The sequence below is a fragment of the Canis lupus genome, chromosome 4, assembly GCF_048164855.1.
Source record: "Canis lupus baileyi chromosome 4, mCanLup2.hap1, whole genome shotgun sequence".
NCBI lineage: Eukaryota > Metazoa > Chordata > Mammalia > Carnivora > Canidae > Canis > Canis lupus.
The window spans coordinates 68,444,946-68,463,917 of record NC_132841.1 but is presented as its reverse complement, the minus strand read 5'-3'; the positions used below and the strand labels follow the sequence as shown (position 1 = coordinate 68,463,917).

The following is an 18,972-nucleotide window of genomic DNA, read 5'->3' as shown; positions in this document are numbered from 1 at the left end:
CATGAAACTGAGAAAATTACAAAATCTGAACATGGGGGTGCTGATGGGAAGCTTACAAAAGGATGACAGTTGCTTCTTAAGGATGTAGTAAGGATTAAGTAATGGTATATCAGAGTCGCTCAACCCTGTGTTTGTACTACAGCAGATACCGTGGGGATGCTAGCTTCCTTTGGGGGATGCAACCATCTCTATTCCCTACCAGGGCAGTAAGATTAACTTGTCATTGACTGGGCTTTAGTTTTCATATTTAACCTCCTCTTTTTACCTTACCTATACACATAGCCATGTATTACTGATTTTACAAAGAATTTTTTTTAGCATGACCTATGCGGTGGGAAATTAATCCATGCCATCTTTGTTGAGGGTTTTGAAAAATGGGTTCCAGCCTTAAGATTAATATGTGTATTTTGTTTGTAGTCAGGTTTGCCATTCTAAGTATTCCAAGATCACTGGGCAATCCAGCAGTATGAATTCAGGTAGTGAGGCAAAGAGGAAGGATGTCTGAAACTAGTTGCACCAGGATGTTTCCTGTGGCTCTTCAAGGCTTGAAAGCCTCGCAGACAGCATTGCAGAGAAAGCCTCTGCGTTTGCTTTATGAACAGGCTCCCTCTCTGCCCACATTCTCTCCCATTCTCCCAGCCTCTGGGAGTCAAGGAGCATCACTGCCAATACTCTCTAAGACAGAGTAGGGGAGATATCTTCTTTTTTGTATATGCCTGATTCAAATGAAGCTCTACACTGCTTAAAAATTGACCTCTACCTTTTAAAATGCTAAAACAATAACGTGAAAAGACTCAAGCACCACCTGCCACACAAGTAAATAAATAGCCTTCAAGTCTGCAGAGGTTACCTAAAATAATGAAGAATAATGAACTATGCAGTTTCACCATCTATGTATCCTGGGGATGATTTTTTTCACCAATGTCTTCCTTTACATCCACGTAATATTTTTCATTTTGTATTTCCACACTCTCACCTTCTGCAGAATTCCATTTTATGGTGCCACTAGTTTCTGGTATTACCATTGGAGGAATGACATATAATGACTGTACTGTTAAAGAACAGTCAAGGTACTGAGGTATAAGAAATAATCAAAATTCTTACATAACAAATTTTTTTTCTATTTTTCTTTTTAAAAATTCTCTCCATCTTCACCTTTTGTCCTCTAGTTCAAATTCTTACATTTAGAATTTGAGGTCTGATTCCACTACTGAGGCTAAATCTCATGACTTCCAAATTCAGAATCTCCTTCTTTCTAATCACTTCTATCATTTTTTTCTTTTGCCTAAATTTCTTTCTTGTCATTCAATACTCCAGAATTTTTTTTAGAAAAAATGCATTTCATGTTGAAGGTCTTTCAGGGAAAGTCCATATAGCATACTGCTTTTTTATTTTTAAATTAATCTTATCTTAATGATATGGAAATATACACCCCGGTGATATTTACCTTGTCACGTTACAGTTAAATAAATCAGGACACAGAAAGATTGATACTGCCCACTCCAGCATCAAAATGTGATAAACAGAAGTGGAGAGGAAAAGCCATATGGAGGGAAATGAAGAGGACTCTGTTAGAAAAGGCAGTAATATACAGGTGGATACACATACCTACACACCTGGCAAGGGAATACACAATCATTGCCAAACAGAGGTGGTGACATGTGTTGAAATGCTTTAGCTGTCCATTATTGGACCAGAATCTGTCAACAAGAGACTGTTCACCTTAAACACTACCAGTTATGTACTTATGATATGAATAAACAAATCACAAGGAACTCACAGTCAGTTACTAGTCACTTGGCCAATTCTCTAAAGTAGTCGCTGGTTTTCGAAGGAACATACATGTTCTTTTTATTCCAACAAGAAAGTGATACCCAGCACTTTAAAGGAGCACAGATGAAAGAATGATGCATTCTCCCTGGTGTGTTAGAAAGCTTGAGGAATTTTCCAAGAGTTAAAATACTAATGAGGATGGGGAATCCAGAAAGAGAAGCAGTATGAGTAAAGATACGGAGATGTGAAAAGGCTCGGTGTGCTCGGATGTGCAGGATCAGGTCCCATGGAGAGAAGCTCGTGAAGATCGGGTTGGAAAGGGAGACTGGGGCAGGCTGCAGAAGGCCTTAAGGACAACACTAGACTTTGACTTCATCCTTCAATGAGGAAGGGACAGCAAAACTTTTGAAACAGAGATGTCACAACTTATATGAAAGCCTGAAACAGGAAAGTCACAGTGGAAATCATTCTTTCATTCATCCATTTGTTTAAAAATGTCCATTTTGCATCAAATCTGCTAAATACTGGAATACAGAGTTAAAACAAAAAACCCACTTCAGGCATAGTTCCTGAACTGAAGAAACTTACAAACTAACAAGGATAACAGTCATTAATCAATTAAAAAGTTAAATACAAATGTTAATATCCCACTGGGGAGCTACAAGGAAGAAATAGATGGTTGCTGGCAAAGAGTGCCAAGGACAACCCCGAAGAAGTTTCAGGAAAAGATGCATGTATGACACTGATTATCGACCAGACGTGGAAGAAAGAGGAAAGGAAAGAAGGGGTCCAAGATTTCTAGCTTACACACTGGCTGGATATGGGTTATGGTTCACTCCGGGTCAGAAAGAGCTTGAAGCACTAAGTGACATTCAGGTGGAGTCGACCTGTTAAGTTGTACCAGGTCAGCAGCTCAGGGGAAAATGGTATTGGAGAGAGACCTAGGAAAAAACAGGTTCAAAGAAGGAAGGTAGATAAAGTGTTGATGGTAGTTTCAGGACCTTTTTCCAGTAATAATTTTCCACAGTGAATGGAGAATAGTATTAAATACTGCCTCTGAAATAATAATGGAGGAAGAAAGATAACTTCAGATAGTCTACTCAACTCTAAGCCCATGCCAATGGTTCTGAAATGTAATCCTCAGACCTGGGAACTCATCTATGCAAAGTATGAGGCTCTACACAGGACCTCCTGAATCAGAAACTCTGGAGATGGACCCAGAAACATGTTTGCTAAAGCCTCCAGATAATTGAGGCTCATTAAAGTTTGAGAGACTTGTCTCACATTCATTCATTCACTCTCTCTCTCTCACACACACACACACCATCTCATTTGGGCTGTTGATTATTTTTAGCAGAAAAATTCTCAAGGTTACTACCCAGTTTGTTCACAGGGTTCTTTCATCCATGTATTAAACATGTGTTGAGTGACTATACTATGTCTGAAAGTATGTGTGAAATGTTGAGAGGGATGGAGAATAAGGCATATAATATCGTCCCTAACAACCAGAAACTTTCATCTTGTTAGGAAGTCAATGTGAGGGTGCCTGGGTGGCTGGCTCAGTTAAGTGTCTGACTTCAGCTCAGGTCATGATCTCAGGGTCCGGGGATGGAGCCCTGCATTGGGCTCCAGCTCAGCGGGGAATCTGCTGGTAGGCTCCTTCTGCCCCTCCTCCTGCTTGTTCTCTCTCTCTCTCTCTCTTTCTCAAATAAACAAAATCTTTTTTTTTTTTTTAAAGCCAATGTATAAATTTGAAAAAAGTTAAACAAGCACACAAATGTTCCAGTTTAAGCCAAGTTAGAGATGAACTCTAGGACTAAATTACCAGCAGGGACACCAAGTGCCACGCATGAAGAAACACTTGAAAGCAGGCACTGAACCTGTGATAATCAAACCCGAAAAGGGGAAAGTTTGAACCCGGATACCAACTTTCAGTGAGGCACAACGAAGCCTCTAATCTGTAACTCTGCCACCTAAGAAGAGGGTTGCTGGGCTTCCTGAGTGGTTTAATGCCATTCCAAAGTACAGAAAAGTGAGAAAATTACACTTGGGCAAATAACCAACTTCCAAAAGATGGAATGTTTTTGACCAGGATCCAAGGGTATGGCAATGCCCTGGTTTGCAGGTCTCAGCGACCGACCGCAGCAATGTGACTGAAGGTCAGTCAAGTGCCCTTCTAATAATTTACATATCCAAAGCTATCTGCAATTACTAAAATGCTCCCTAAGAGGCAGTTACGAGTAAAATGTTCCAGTTCTAAGTCATCCCCTAGAATTTACCTAAGGGACTTGGTGGCCCCTGTGTGTTCATCGTTATAAGAGACTGGGTGCGGGAGAGACAGAGCAAAGGGGGCGCGCGGCAGTTCTGAGGACGCACCTCGTGCAAGGCAGGCTTTCAAGCTCCAAACTAGTATTTAATGCGCCACTAAGCAGCACACTTTTCTTCTTTTCCCTGGCAAGGAAGAGGCTCTGGCGATTAGGACGGGTCCCCTCCAGGACCCAGCACGTCGGGGCGAGGACTGACCTCGGAGGGCTCGACCCCGGGACCCAGCCTGAGCGTGGGCGTACCGGTCCCGACAGAGCCCCGCAAAAAGCCCCAAACAAGGCACCCACTCATCAACCAGCAGTCGCGGCGAAAAGAGCCGCTGGATACCCCTCGGCGGGCCGCCGACAGTAGGGGCGGCACAGGGTCTTCCGAGTTTGAACATGGCAATGCTCCCCCGGGATGCCTGCGCCCCAAGGGCGCGCGCGAGCCCACGGGCCGGGCCGGGGGGCCGGGGAGCCGGGGAGCCGGGGGCCGGGGGGCCGGGGCGAGCGCTCCAGCCCGGGCTCCCCCTGCCGCCGCCGCGGTGCAGCGCAGCCCAGTGCGGGAGGTCGCGGAGGGGACCGCGTGGCAGCCCCCGACGCCCCGCATCCGCCCCCTCCACGGCGAGGCCGCGCCGCCCCAGGTCCCCAGGTCCCCAGCGCGGGGTGCCGCCCCGTGCCCCGCCGCCGTCCCCCCTGCCCGCCCGAGCCCCGCGTGGCGGAGATGCGGGCCGGGAGGACGCGGCCGCCCTCGGGGCCCTTGCGGCGTCTCGGCGCGCTCGTGGCCCCGGCCCGGCCCGGCCCTGCCGCGGGGCCGGGGGGTATCGGGGGGCGCGGGGGTGCAGCAGCGGCAGCAGCGCGCAGGCAGCGGGAGCGGCGAGGCCAGGCCGACGGCGGCGCGCCCCGGGGACCGCGGCTGCGGAGCGTGGGCGCGGGCCCCCTTCGCCGGCACCTTACCTTGGCCCGGACGCCCCCGGAGAGGCGGGCGGAGGCGCGGAGCCGGGGCGCGGCGGAGACGAGCTTGAGGGCCGCCATGTTCCGGGCTGGAGCGCGCGTGAAGGGGTGAGTGGTGGGAGCGCGGCCCGGCCGCCGGCGCGTCAACGCCCCGGGAGGGAGGGGGGCGGGCGCTCGAGGCGCGGGCGGGAGGCGCAGGTCGCGAGGGACGCGAGGCTGGGAGGGGCCGGGCGGGGCGGGGCGGGGCGGGGCGGGGGGGGAGCGTCTGCCGGGCGCAGCGGGGGCGGATGGCGGGGGGCGGATGGAGGGGGGCGGGGGGGGAGCGCTGCAGCCCTGCGGGCGCCCCGGGCCCTGCACCTGCGCCTGCAGGCGAGCTCCGAGGGGCGCGGGAGTGCGCTGGGGCTGGCGCTGGGGCTGGCGCTGGGGCTGGCGCTCGGGCGGCGCAGGGTCGCGCTCAAGCCTCTTACTCTTCCAAGACCGTGCTGGCTCCCGTGTGGGTTGCAAAGGGGTGCCCCCTCGTGGTCCCCTGCTTCCCGCACCCCAGCCGCACAGCGTGCCCGTTTCTTCCGTTTCTCCGCATCGGGCGCTGAGTCGTGTTAAAAAGTAAGTTCGCCCTAAAAACCTGCCACAAGCCGTCTGCCATTAGGTGGGGCCGGGAGGCCTGGTCAAGATCGCATCTGGACAAGAGAGATGAGGTTGGGACTGGGCCTCTGCGACCTTCTTTCACTTCTTCCCCATCATCCAAATCTCTGTTTCTCAAGATCTTTCTGGCACCTGAGTCCCAGAAATTCCAAAGATTACTCCGCAGATGTAAGCATGCAAGTGTGTATATCCCTTTCATTGTCCCTGGGTAAATTAATTGTAAGAGCTTTCCTAACCTTCCGGATCCTCTCCTTATCTGAAAATCTTGACTCTCAAAACTGCCCTAAGTTTCACATGAGATCATTCATGGGAAGCTTCTGGCTCCATTATAAACAATAAATAAACGTCAGGCATTATTCAAGTTGCAGTTGTGAATTGGTATGGCACAGACGTTCTCTCAAAGACTTATCTTTTGACCAACCCCTTGAGGACATGAGCCAAGTCTAGTTTCTTCAGAACCACCTCTGCACTCAGCCGACTGGATGGACCAAGTGGAAACTCAGTAAAGATCTTATCTAAGTGTGGACCAGGCCCTGGGAATATGGCTGTTAGTATTGAACCAAAGCAAAGCACACAAGGAAATTAAATGAAAAAAAAAATCTGTTAAATGAGACCTTGGCTTCCTTAGCAAGTACACTTTATTTATTTTATTTTTATTTTTTATTTTTTTAAAGATAGATTTATTTATTTATTTACTTACTTACTTACTTATTCATGAGAGACACATATAGAGAGAGGGGCAAAGACACAGAGGAGAAGCAGGCTCCATGCAGGGAGCCCAATGTGGGACTCGATCCTGGGACTCCAGGATCATGCCCTGGGCCAAAGGCAGGTGCCAAACCGCTGAGCCACCCGGGGATCCCCAGCAAGTACACTTTAACGCAATGAACAATTACCATCCAGTTTCTGGGCTGTCCATAAATGCATTTGCCCATTTATTGTATTAACTTTTTCCCTCATGAATATTATTATTTTAATCAAAACCAATGAGGGAATAGGATACCAAGTTAGACTATCCAATTACATTAGGAGAAATTAACTTAGTAATGCTCTATATTTTCAACACATCTTAAGTTGGATACAGGCAAAACTCGGGTATGAGAGCTTAAGTTCCATTAGTAGTCCTAATACAGCATACAGCAGCTACTTGTACTATAGCTCACAGAACGTGAAAAAGCCAGCATTCATAATTGGGTCTGCTTTTCCACTTTTGCCCTTCCAGAGGGCATGTGAAATGGAAAACAACTTTGGCAACTTTGTCTAACTGTGGTCATATGATTCACTTTTCTTGGCTGGTCTCACTCTTGCTTCTGGCTAAATTAAAGACACACCTTTCAAGTCTTGTACTCTGTATGACTAATTCTTGTGGGAAAAAAAAAATCAGTCTCACAACTCTGTGGTCAAGACACTATATTATTTTTTTGACAGATCTATGCTGTGTTTTATACTTTTTAGATATAATAGGAGTGTCTTGAACAAATTACAGAAAAATTCTTCTGCACACATTTCCCTCCTGGTTCCACAAAACCATTGCAATTTTAGTCTGTGTAAAAACCTATCTTTTTGAATATATGAATTTTTCTGAACTCATAAGAATAATTCCCCCTTGCTTTGAAGGACAGTTTGTGGCAAATGTATTCTGGAAACTTTTCTTTGTGTAATCTTGTACAGCTTAACTTACACATTCATAAAAATTGGAAGAATTCAAAGCTTTTAAACAAAAGGTCAGATTCCAAAGAGGCAATTGAGAAGTTTATTTTGTATTATGTCATTTTATGCATGTGTGTATATATATGCATATCATGTGCTATTTATGTACATATATACACTTATCTGTGTATATATATATATATATATATATATATATCCCCTTTCTATCAAATGAATGCAAACGATTTGTCAAAGTTAGATTGTAAATTGTCATTCTCTACTTAAGGGTTTTTTGTTTAAATTATCTTAAAATACTATTTATTAGCATCGTCTCTCATTACTGAAAGTTAAGACATCCTGCCCTCACATTTGATGGAGTACTTACTCCTCCAAGCTGATAAACAGGGGAGTCTGAAGACTTGTTTTTCAAAGGTTGTTTGACTGGTTTAACTAATAGGAGTCTTTAACTAGGTCATCTGAATCATTAAAAAAAAAAATGTATGTATACTTCATTTATATACAATGGTTTGTTAATATATGTAAAACAGACAATTTTCCTCCAGTGGATATGAAAGACATAAATTTGAAATTTTACATAAATCTGTAAATGTTTTATAATGCGAATCATCATCTCCTAATTTACTTCTTCTATGTGTTATTTTCATAGGCTCTTTGAAGCATTACTTAGTATTAATTAACATGCATTTAATTGTTCAATGGATAAAAAATGAATTAAATCCTACAGTGTAGGGGGAGATAAAGTAAAATAAATACATAAGATGGTTGGAGAATGTTCAACTCCAGGAATGAAAATGAAAATTACATTAAGGCTCTAAAGAAACATAAAGGAGCAGAACACACCAGAGCGATTTTGTATGCATTCATGTCTGATTGTGTTACTTCTGCCTAAAACCTCTCAATGGTTTTCCCCCACTGCCTTTAAGATCCAAATTCAAGCTTCTTACCCTGGTACAAGAGGGAATCATCTCTTCTGGTTTTCCTTCCCCCTGCGTGTTACCTGTATATTTCAAGCTATTGAGCATTTGCCTCTTGACTTCCATAGGTTGAATTCACACAATCTCAGAATCAAATGTTGATAGTAAATGGTAAAGAACATGGATTCTGTGTGTAGCTAGGCTGCCTGAGTTCAGATATCTGCTCTGCTATTCTCTAACTATGGGGGCCCCTGTGGTTAAGAATTTAAAATGAGCCACAGAATGCAAGATGTAATGTCATGTCCAGACCAGTGTCTGCAGTATTCAGGTGCTAGAAGATCATACGTTGTGAACCTACCTATTTCTCAGATGCTTTCTGTATTTTCAGAAACTGGAAAACATCAGGCAGGATTCAAACCCTGGACTATATGGTATTAAAGACTGCTTTTATCTTTACACTTCTTTTATGAGATGTCTTTGAAGCTGACTCTAACACCCACGTTTCCCTCATTCTGCCCAAGTGCCCAACTTCAGTTTCAGTTTCTTTCTTTCATCTGTTTAATTGCAGTCACTTCCTAGCTGAACTTCCTTTCTCTCTCAGTGTTAACCACCTCTTAAATGATCATTTCCAATACAGCTCTGGTCTTCTCACACACTCTCCTAAACTTTTCAAGAGTCCTCATAGGCTACAAATAAAGTTCAATGTCATTTATAGCCAGGATCTCTCTGATCCAGGCTCAGCAAATGGTACAACCTTAACAGCTTTACAGAAGCATTTCAGAGGTTCCACATATTTTAAAATCAAATCTTAAATTTTATTCGAGCTACTCTATCAGTTCTAACAAAGCAGTAGCATGTACACGCAATTGTGATCTAGCTCTGATTTCAACATACTGAAGGTTACCAGGTTGTGCAGTTGGTAGGCAGACCTTAGAATGAAGTTTTTCTATCCTCACAAAGCTTATTTTGAACTTAAAAAATATGTCAGTGATAAAGAAGGCTGAGCTCTATACTTAATTTTTATCATTTTCACTTCTGCGTATTGACTCACATAGTTTTGTATAGGTGTATAATACTTGGATGCACTGCTCAGACAGATCTACCGCCTAGAATTCTCATTACAGCATAGTAATAGCATAGCTGAACAAAAGCACCTGAAACACTTTATGATAATATCGTACCATAGATAGCATTAAGAGTTGTTTTCAATTTTGGTTACTTCATATACAAATGTTGTATATGGAAACAAGAAGTAACCAAATTATTAGTGATTGACTATTGAAGCAAACAGTTCCTGCTACTTTTTTTTTCAAGCTTCCAATATACTTTAATTGAAACAGATTTTAGGGATTTTAGGGCAAACTGCAATATAAATCAGAATTTTCTTAGTATTGTGTACACAAATAGAAAAACAAAAACAAGAAAATCATCAGGCATATTCCTATGATTGCAAATTTTCCATTCATTCAAAAGATTTATCTTCGTTGACTTCATTTATAAAAAAGTTTATTAAAAAAATTCACAATTAAAATGAAAAAATCACATTTAAATTATAAACACCACTTAAAAATAAAACTAAACACCACTTTTATCCATTTTATGTTATTTGGTTAAAAATACCAATTTTATTTGAAAGCAAACATTTACTAATTATGTTTGGAAACTATGGCTTTAGCTAACTCAGCCCACCTTCTGCTCCCCATATATACCACGGACCTTCTGACATAGAGTCTTTGCTTACGCCTTCTTTTCAATTATTAAAATAAAATGCAAAGGGGAGACCAAACTTGTAAATTCCCTAAGCAAACAAAATCATTTAAGCCATGTAAGCAAAACTAGATGTACCTGTTAATTGGGTGATTGATTGATTTTGCAGCACAATCCTACTAGTTGTACTCTAAGAAAACTAATGCCTACAATAATATATTTCAAAATACATGCTACCAAGAGATTGTGACACCGTTGATTTATTAATGTATCATGTTCCATGTTTATTATTTTAGCTGCTCAATAGAGCACAAGTCAGGGTCACTTATCCAGCCATAGGGAACTAATTCATTACATTGTAGTACATCTTTTTGAAAGACTATTATGCCTTCACTAAAAAGTAAAAATTTTAAGCATGTGTGGAAATGTTTAGGATAATTTTTTTTAAAGATCTTATTATTCATGAGAGAGAGAGAGAGAGAGAGAGAGACATAGGCAGAGGGAGAAGCAGGCCCCATGCAGGGAACCTGATGTGGGACTCAATCCTGGGTCTCCAGGATCAGGCCCTGGGCTGAAGGCGGCACTAAACCGCTGAGCCACCAGCTCTATCCTTAATGGACACTAGCCAGTTCCCCCTAGTCTCAAACTGTTACTTGAAACATTGCTACCCTCCAGGCAATCTACACTGTGGGTTTTCTGCCTACCTCAGAGTACCCTGCAGTTTCATTTATTGATGTCTAAGCAAACCCTTCTGAATGATAAAAGGGTAGAATGGACAAATATACTGACTAGTCCTAAAACATAACCAGTCTAAAAGCATTGAAGTGCTATTCACTAGAATGCAGTTAGGAAAGTACTGAAAGGAAAGGAAAACTGACAGATTCATAGATAGCATAGTGACATGTAGAAAGAATGGAAAGTAGATTTCTTTTTTTTTTTTTTTTTTTTTTTTCTCATTAAACTTTTGTTTTAATGGGTCTCAAAATTCTGTGACAGATTTTTGGTCAAGTTGTTTCCATTAAAAAGTACTGATTTTAAAAACTAATAACTTAAAACTGCCACACACGCACAAAAAAAAAAAAACAAAACAAATGGTCCACAAAACATTCTCCTTTCCTTCTGAAGGTTTTACGATGCATTGTTATCATTAACCAGTCTTTTACTATTAAACTTAAATGGCCAATTGACACAAACAGTTCTGAGACCGTTCTTCCACCACTGATTAAGACTGGGGTGGCGGGTATTAGGGATAATATTCATTTAGCCTTCTGAGCTTTCTGGGCAGACTTGGTGACTTTGCCAGCTCCAGCTGCCTTCTTGTCCACTGCTTTGATGACACCCACAGCAACCGTCTGTCTCATGTCACGAACAGCAAAACGGCCCAGAGGAGGATAGTCAGAGAAGCTCTCAACACACATAGGTTTGCCAGGAACCATATCAACAATGGCAGCATCCCCAGATTTCAAGAACTTGGGACCATCTTCCAGCTTCTTTCCAGAACGACGATCTATCTTTTCCTTCAGCTCAGCAAACTTGCAAGCAATGTGAGCTGTGTGACAATCCAGCACAGGTGCATATCCAGCACTGATTTGGCCTGGATGGTTCAGGATAATCACCTGAGCTGTGAAGCCAGCTGCTTCCATTGGTGGGTCATTTTTGCTGTCACCAGCCACATTGCCACGACGAACATCTTTGACAGATACGTTCTTGACATTGAAGCCCACATTGTCCCCAGGAAGAGCCTCACTCAAAGCTTCATGGTGCATTTCAACAGACTTTACTTCAGTTGTAACATTGACTGGAGCAAAGGTGACCACCATACCAGGCTTAAGAACACCAGTCTCCACTCGACCCACTGGGACAGTACCAATACCACCAATTTTGTAGACGTCTTGGAGAGGCAGACGCAAGGGCTTATCAGTTGGACGAGTTGGTGGCAGAATGCAATCCAGGGCTTCAAGCAGTGTGGTTCCGCTGGCATTCCCATCTTTACGGGTGACTTTCCATCCCTTGAACCAAGGCATGTTAGCACTTGGCTCCAGCATGTTGTCACCATTCCAACCAGAAATTGGCACAAATGCTACTGTGTCGGGGTTGTAGCCAATTTTCTTAATGTAGGTGCTGACTTCTTTAACGATTTCCTCGTATCTCTTCTGGCTGTAGGGTGGTTCAGTGGAATCCATTTTGTTAACACCAACAATTAGTTGTTTTACACCCAGTGTGTAAGCCAGAAGGGCATGCTCACGGGTCTGCCCATTCTTGGAGATACCTGCTTCAAATTCACCAACACCAGCAGCAACAATCAGGACAGCACAGTCAGCCTGAGATGTGCCTGTAATCATGTTTTTGATAAAGTCTCTGTGTCCTGGGGCATCAATGATGGTCACGTAATACTTGCTGGTCTCGAATTTCCACAGGGAGATATCAATGGTGATACCACGTTCACGTTCAGCTTTCAGTTTATCCAAGACCCAGGCATACTTGAAGGAGCCTTTTCCCATCTCAGCAGCCTCCTTCTCAAATTTTTCGATAGTTCTTTTGTCGATCCCACCACATTTGTAGATCAGATGGCCAGTAGTGGTAGACTTGCCCGAATCTACGTGTCCAATGACGACGATGTTGATGTGAGTCTTCTCCTTTCCCATTTTGGTTTAGGTTTAGCGGTGGTTTTCACGACACCTGTGTTCTGGCGGCAAACCCGTTGCGAAAAAGGAAAGTAGATTTCAACAGGTAGGCTTCACTTCCATTTTGTTTAAGAACTTTGGAAGAAAAATGGGTTTTATATAAATATCTTCTAATAATTATGATTTTTCACTGTCTTTTTCTCTGCATGTTCTAGAGTAATGGTCTATAAACTTTGTGTGATCCATATGAATAAATTTTGAAGTTGTATACTATATGGATATATATATATACACGTGTATGTGTTTTTAAATGAATTAAATACACCAATTTTTATTACAAAAATATAGTTAAATGTGGTTTATAAAAGTACGCCACATCATTAATCTATGGACTAATGACATTGTGTTCCTTCCATGTGATGTTGTGCTAGGGGTTCTGTTGTGAATAAGATTAGTTATACTCAGTGTTGTCAAGGATACAGAAGAAACAGATTCTCTTACATTTTAGAAGGCAAAATATGACATTTTAAATATCCATCCCTTCAGCATGCTATATCTTTACCAGGAGATACTACACAGTAGTTAAAAAGAATGAGAGGGGTCTGCATGTACTGAACAGGAGAACTTCACCAGGATATATTGTTAAATCAAATTGCAGAATAAGGTGTATAATGTGATTCCATTTATGTAAAAAGGAATAAACCACAGTTATATATTTATGATATTTGTATGGAAATTCATAGATATCTGAAAGGAAACTAACCTGTTAACAGTGGTTATTCAAGAAGGTTAGAGAGAGTAGGAGTCCAAAGTGAAGGGGAATGTATAATTTTCCATGTATATGCACTGCCTTGTTTTAATTTTTACTATGTATAATTACATACCATTTGTGTAATTTTTAAAGGTAAGAACCAACTCCAGTAATTGCTTAAGCTCTTAATTGTGTAGACCCTGAAATATTAAAAAGAGTGACACATTTCAATATCTCCAAGACATTGGCAAGTCAGAAAAATCAGGTTAAAGCCCTATGACAGTATGATTCTATGAAAAAATTTGCTTTTGTTTATTCTTGGATGCCTAGAAGAATATTTATAGAAATTTCGATAGTAATCACTTCTATTTCAGGTGACTCTGACTTTATTCCTTCTGTTCCTATAATTAATATTCTTTTATATCTTTTATCTCATTGGGATAAAAAGGTACATCACCTCCACTTTCTTTTTAAAATATCTATAGACACTGTTCCTGAGGAGATGATAAAAACAGTTATAAAATTTCAAGTCATCAAACATTTGTTCTAGGGCAGGCTCTCTTCTACACAGCAGAAGTATGAAAAGGAATGAGATAGATTCCCTTCTTTCAAGGGATTAGAAGTCTAATGTTTTTTTTTTTTTCTAAAGATCTTATTTATTTAAGAGAGATAGAATGAGTGAGAGAGAAAGAGAAGGAGCAGAGGGAGAGGGAGAAGCAGACTCCCTACTGAGCATGCTAAGCAGGAAGCCCAACTACAATGGGGCTTGAACAGAGGACCTGTGCCTAAGTCAGATGTTTAATTGACTGAGTCTAGTTTCTGGAAGAAATATTTTTTGACATTGCCTGGAAAAGAGGAGCTAGAAACTAATGATTTGGAAACAAGAGGGAAACATTCTCGTCATGATGAAATGAGTAGATTAAAAAATAATGTCCTTTGTGTTTTAGAATAAATAATCTATGGCCCTCCTTTTTGACAGTAATTGAATAGCTATGCAATAATAATTGAATTATCAATTGAAAGTTGATCCTAGTAATAATAAAACTAGACTCTCTTCATGGCTTATTTTTACATCCTTTTAGCTGCAGGGGGGCAGGAGGAGGCAGGAAGAGGAACACAGTTATTCTCCATAGCCAGATCATTCATAAGTGTACCCATAAAACGTGATAAAAGGAAAATTCATCAAGAAAATACTACAATTATAAATATATATGCAGCTAGCATCAGAGTCCCAAAATTATGGAGGAAAAACACAGAAACAAACGGAGAAATAGACAATTCAACAATAATAGAGACTCCAATAGTCAACTTTCAATAATGGATAGTATAACTAGGTAAAAAGATCAACAAACTTAACTGATTTTCAACAAGGGTGCCAGGACTATTCATTCAATGGGCAAGAAATATTCTTTCCAACAATTGGATATCCATATGCCGAAGAATAAAGTTGGACCTATTCCTCACACTATAAGCAAAACTTAATGCAAAATGGATCAAAGATCCAAATGTAAAATGTGCTAAACTATAAAACCCTTAGAAGACACAGGCATTTCATGGCCTCAGATTTGGTGGTGGGCTCCTAGATATGACATGGAAAGTATGAGGAGCAAAAGAAGGACACCATTAAGAAAGTGAAAAATGACCCATGGAATAAGAGAAAATATTTGCAAACCATACATCTCCTAAACAATTTCTATTTGGAATATATAAAGAGCTTTTTATATATTAAAGACTTAAATATGCTATATATATATAATAAAAAATTTAATAGTCCATTGAAAAATGTACAAAGGATCTGGATAGCTGTTTTCTCCAAAGAAATGGCCAAGAAGTGCATGAAAAAGATACTCAACACCATTTCTTTAGGGAAAACACAATACCACGTACACCTGGTAGGATGGCTAGAATCAAAAAGAGAAATAACGAATATTGATGAAAATGTGAAGAAAATAGAACCCTTATATGGAAAACAATCTTGGCAGTTTGTCAAAACAAACATAGAGTTACCATATGACACAGCAGTTCATTTCTTACCCTAAAAAAGTGAAAACATATGGTCACACTAAAACTTGCACAGAAATGTTTATAGCAATCTTAATTGCCAAAGGTGAAAACAACCACAATTCCCATCGACTGATCAATAGACAAACAAAATGCGGTAAATCCAAACAGTAGAATCTTAATTGGTAAGAAAAAGGGATGAAGTACTGATACATGCTGCAAAAATGGGTGAACCTTGGAGATGTTGTGAGCAAAAGAAGCAAGTCAAAAAAGACTGTATATGATTCATTTTATATGCAATATAGCACGAGTATAGACCATATCCATTATCACAAAAAGTTTCATTGGACAGTAGTGGTCCAATAATGGAAAAGCCGGTTGTCCTTTAGGCATAATTTCTAACAAGTCTTAAGGGTTAGCAGCAAAGAATTAGAAGTTGGATTCATACAGGAATCTGGGATGTCAGGAGATTTGACTTCAAAAAGAAGGTAATGTGATAAAAGCACGAAAAGATTTCAATCTACCACACTGCTAGCTCTGAAGACAGATGAAAGGGCCATGAGTAAGGGAATGTAAAAAATACAGCTCTAGAAGCTGGAGAGAAACAGGAAATGGATTCTTCCCTAGAACTTCTAGAGGGAGTATGGCCCTGTTGACACCTGTTGAAACTGATTTTGGAATTCTGACCTCCATTTTATTTTCCAGAAGAGAATAAATGCGTGTTGTTTTAAGACATTGATTTTGTGGCAATCTATGACAAACTAATTTAAACCTAATGGAGGCTTTAGGGGAGAATCGGTTTCCCTGCCTTTTCCAGCTTCTAGAGGTTACATTCCTTGGCTCATAACCCCCTTTCTCCATCTCCAAAGTTGGCAAAGGTGAGTCAAGTTCTTCTTATATAGCATTACTCTGACTTCCGCCTCCCTTTTCCACTTTTGACCCTTGTGATTACAGTAGGCTCATCCGGATAATCCAGGGTAATTTCCCTATTTTAAATTCAGCTGATTAGCAATCACAATTCCATCTGCAACTTTAATTTTCCTTTACCATGTACTGTAACATTCCCAGGTTCTAGAAATTAGAGCATGGATGTGTTTGTGGGGCCATTACCCTATCTCAATCATCCTCTTTATTTTTTTTAAGTATGTATGTATGTATGTATGTATGTATGTATTTATTTATTTATTTATTTATTTATTTATTTATTTATTTATTCATAGAGACACAGAGAGAGAGAGAGGCAGAGACACAGGCAGAGGGAGAAGCAGGCTCCATGCAGGGAGCCCGAAGCGGGACTTGATCCCGGTTCTCCAGGATCACATCCTGGGCTGCAGGCGGCGTTAAACCTCTGCACCACTGGGGCTGTCCTCAATCATCCTCTTTAAAACTGAACATGTTAATCAAAACTTTGGTTGGATAGTTGCTCACCTCTACTGGGAAAGGAGAGGAGGTAAAATATTCAGAACTTTGTATCTGATTGGATGGAACTAGAATGGAGCTGAGTGAGTAATAGGATTCAAGGATGATTCCAAGATGGGAACTGGGGGATCACAGATGAGGTAGGAAATGATAATTCCAGGTTTGGCCAGATTAACTGAACAAGGGTGTATTGGCCCTTTGGATAATTTTTGTCAGGGACTTGAAGAATCTTCTGTATCTACTTAGGAAAACTGGTTAAAGCTCTTTGGGAATAAGAATAAAGGATGAATAAAGACCATGAAGATGGGATGGGACAGGAATGAGGAAGGAAGAGGCAGACAGAAAAGGTGTTTTAAGACTATGCTATCCTGGGGCACCTGGGTGGCTCAGTCAGTTAAGTGTCTACCTTGGGCTCAGATCATGGTCCCGGTGTCCTGGGATCCAGCCTTGTGCTGGGCTCCCTGCTCAGTAGGGAGTCTGCTTCTCCCTCTCCCCCAGCTTGTGCATTCTCTCTCTCTCTAATAAAAAACAAAATGTTATCCTGCACACGTGTTACCTGTGAAAGAGCAAGATTTTTTTTTTTCATCTGAGTGTCTCTGCTTTTCTGATAGTATAGACATGGCAAAGGGATTAGGGATGATACAGTACCATCTGTAGTGAACATTAGTGTTTTCGAAACTCAGCAGCCTCCAACCGCCCTTTTCTCAGTATCTACAATTTTTATTTTATTTTTAATATTTTATCTATTCATGAGAGAGACACACACACACACACAGAGGCAGAGAGAGAAGCAGGCTCCACACAGGGAGCCCAATGTAGGACTTGATCCTGGGACTCCAGGATCACGCCCTGAGCTGAAGGCAGACACTCAACTGCTGAGCCACCGGGCATCCCAGTATCTACAGTTTTTAAAATTAAACTTCCCTTCATTGCTTTCTGGTCTAATAGATTAGCAGGAGGGATGGACCCACCTGCTCCAAGGGACAGTGATACCTTAGGGATAGTAATGAGCTCAGGGGAGGAGCATTTGATCAAATTCAGGCACATGAGGACCAGGGTCTTATATTTTGTTCTGGTTGTTAGAAGATAAGGCTCTTCTTTTTGACTGGTTTCTAATTTAAAGTTGGGAGCCCCATGCTGCTGGCAGCCTTATGCCACCATTGGTACCACCTGTTTGAGAATGGAGCCAACAGAGAGGCAAGGGAAATAGGCAGTTTGGAAGAGACCTGGTTATAATGACTTTATCTGGCCCTCTGTTTTTTCAGTTACATCTTTCAACAAATTGTTTTTTGTAGTTGTTTTTAGCTTATGCCATTTTAAGTCTAATTTCTTATCAATTACAATGAAAAAACCTCCAGTTGGTTGTGGCACTGTTGGAAAATATCCATTCTCCTTTCTTTCCAGAGTAATGGAACTATGGTGACCAACATTTAGCACTAAAAATCCTGTGTCTCATTGGAAGCCCTAAATTCCAGATAAACTAGGATAGTCACCACATGGGAGGCACATGGGCTGCTGGGAATAAAGCCTACATTTTCTAGCTTCTTATACCCTGGTATGACCATGTGATTAAGTTCTGCCTAATAGGATTTAAGTGAAAATGGTCAATGCAGCTTCCAGGAAGTTTCCTTAAAAGGAAGGAACATGATCTGCCTTTCTTCCTTTCTATTGGCTAGAATATGAATATAGTGGCTAGAATTCCACAAACCACCTGAAATCAAGAGCTAATTACCTTCCTTAGGAAGGAAACACTTGTGGCAAAGCAACGAGATGGAAGAAATCTGGCACCCTGACACCATGGAGTGCTTATACACCTCGAGAATGGAAACGTCTAGACTTCTTGAATCTGAGAGAGAAATGAGCATCTATCTTAAGCCTCTGTGGTTTTGTCTATAACTCATAATTAATCCTAATTCACTGAGACAATGTCTAATTGAAAAAAGCACTTTGTAATGTGTGTCTGCCTCTCCAAACATTACACTGGCTATCAATTCACTTACCAAACTCAACTCTCTAATATGGTCACAATTTCAGCATGAGAAAGTTATCAATTTGGGTGTTACCAGCAGAGATCATAGAGATAGTGAGACTTAATTATGATCCGTGTCAATAGTGGATGTTTTTGCTTGCCGAATTGGCATCCAGTTCTTTTCCTCCTAGTAGAACCCCAATTTTGTACAAGTTTTCATTTCTACCCTTTTTTAACACTCTCC

The 18,972-nt window shown here is 41.4% G+C and overlaps 1 protein-coding gene across 1 annotated transcript in view; it reads right to left on the bottom strand.

Moving 5' to 3' along the window:
- Positions 1-5,244, bottom strand: part of OXCT1 (3-oxoacid CoA-transferase 1) — a 134,103-nt gene extending 128,859 nt beyond the window's left edge. Inside the window, exon 1 of the mRNA XM_072824756.1 lies at positions 5,034-5,244. Within this exon, the coding sequence (XP_072680857.1) occupies positions 5,034-5,111 (78 nt within the window). The 5' untranslated portion in view covers positions 5,112-5,244. The remainder of the gene's footprint in view (positions 1-5,033) is intronic.
- Positions 5,245-18,972: the final 13,728 nt, after the last annotated feature.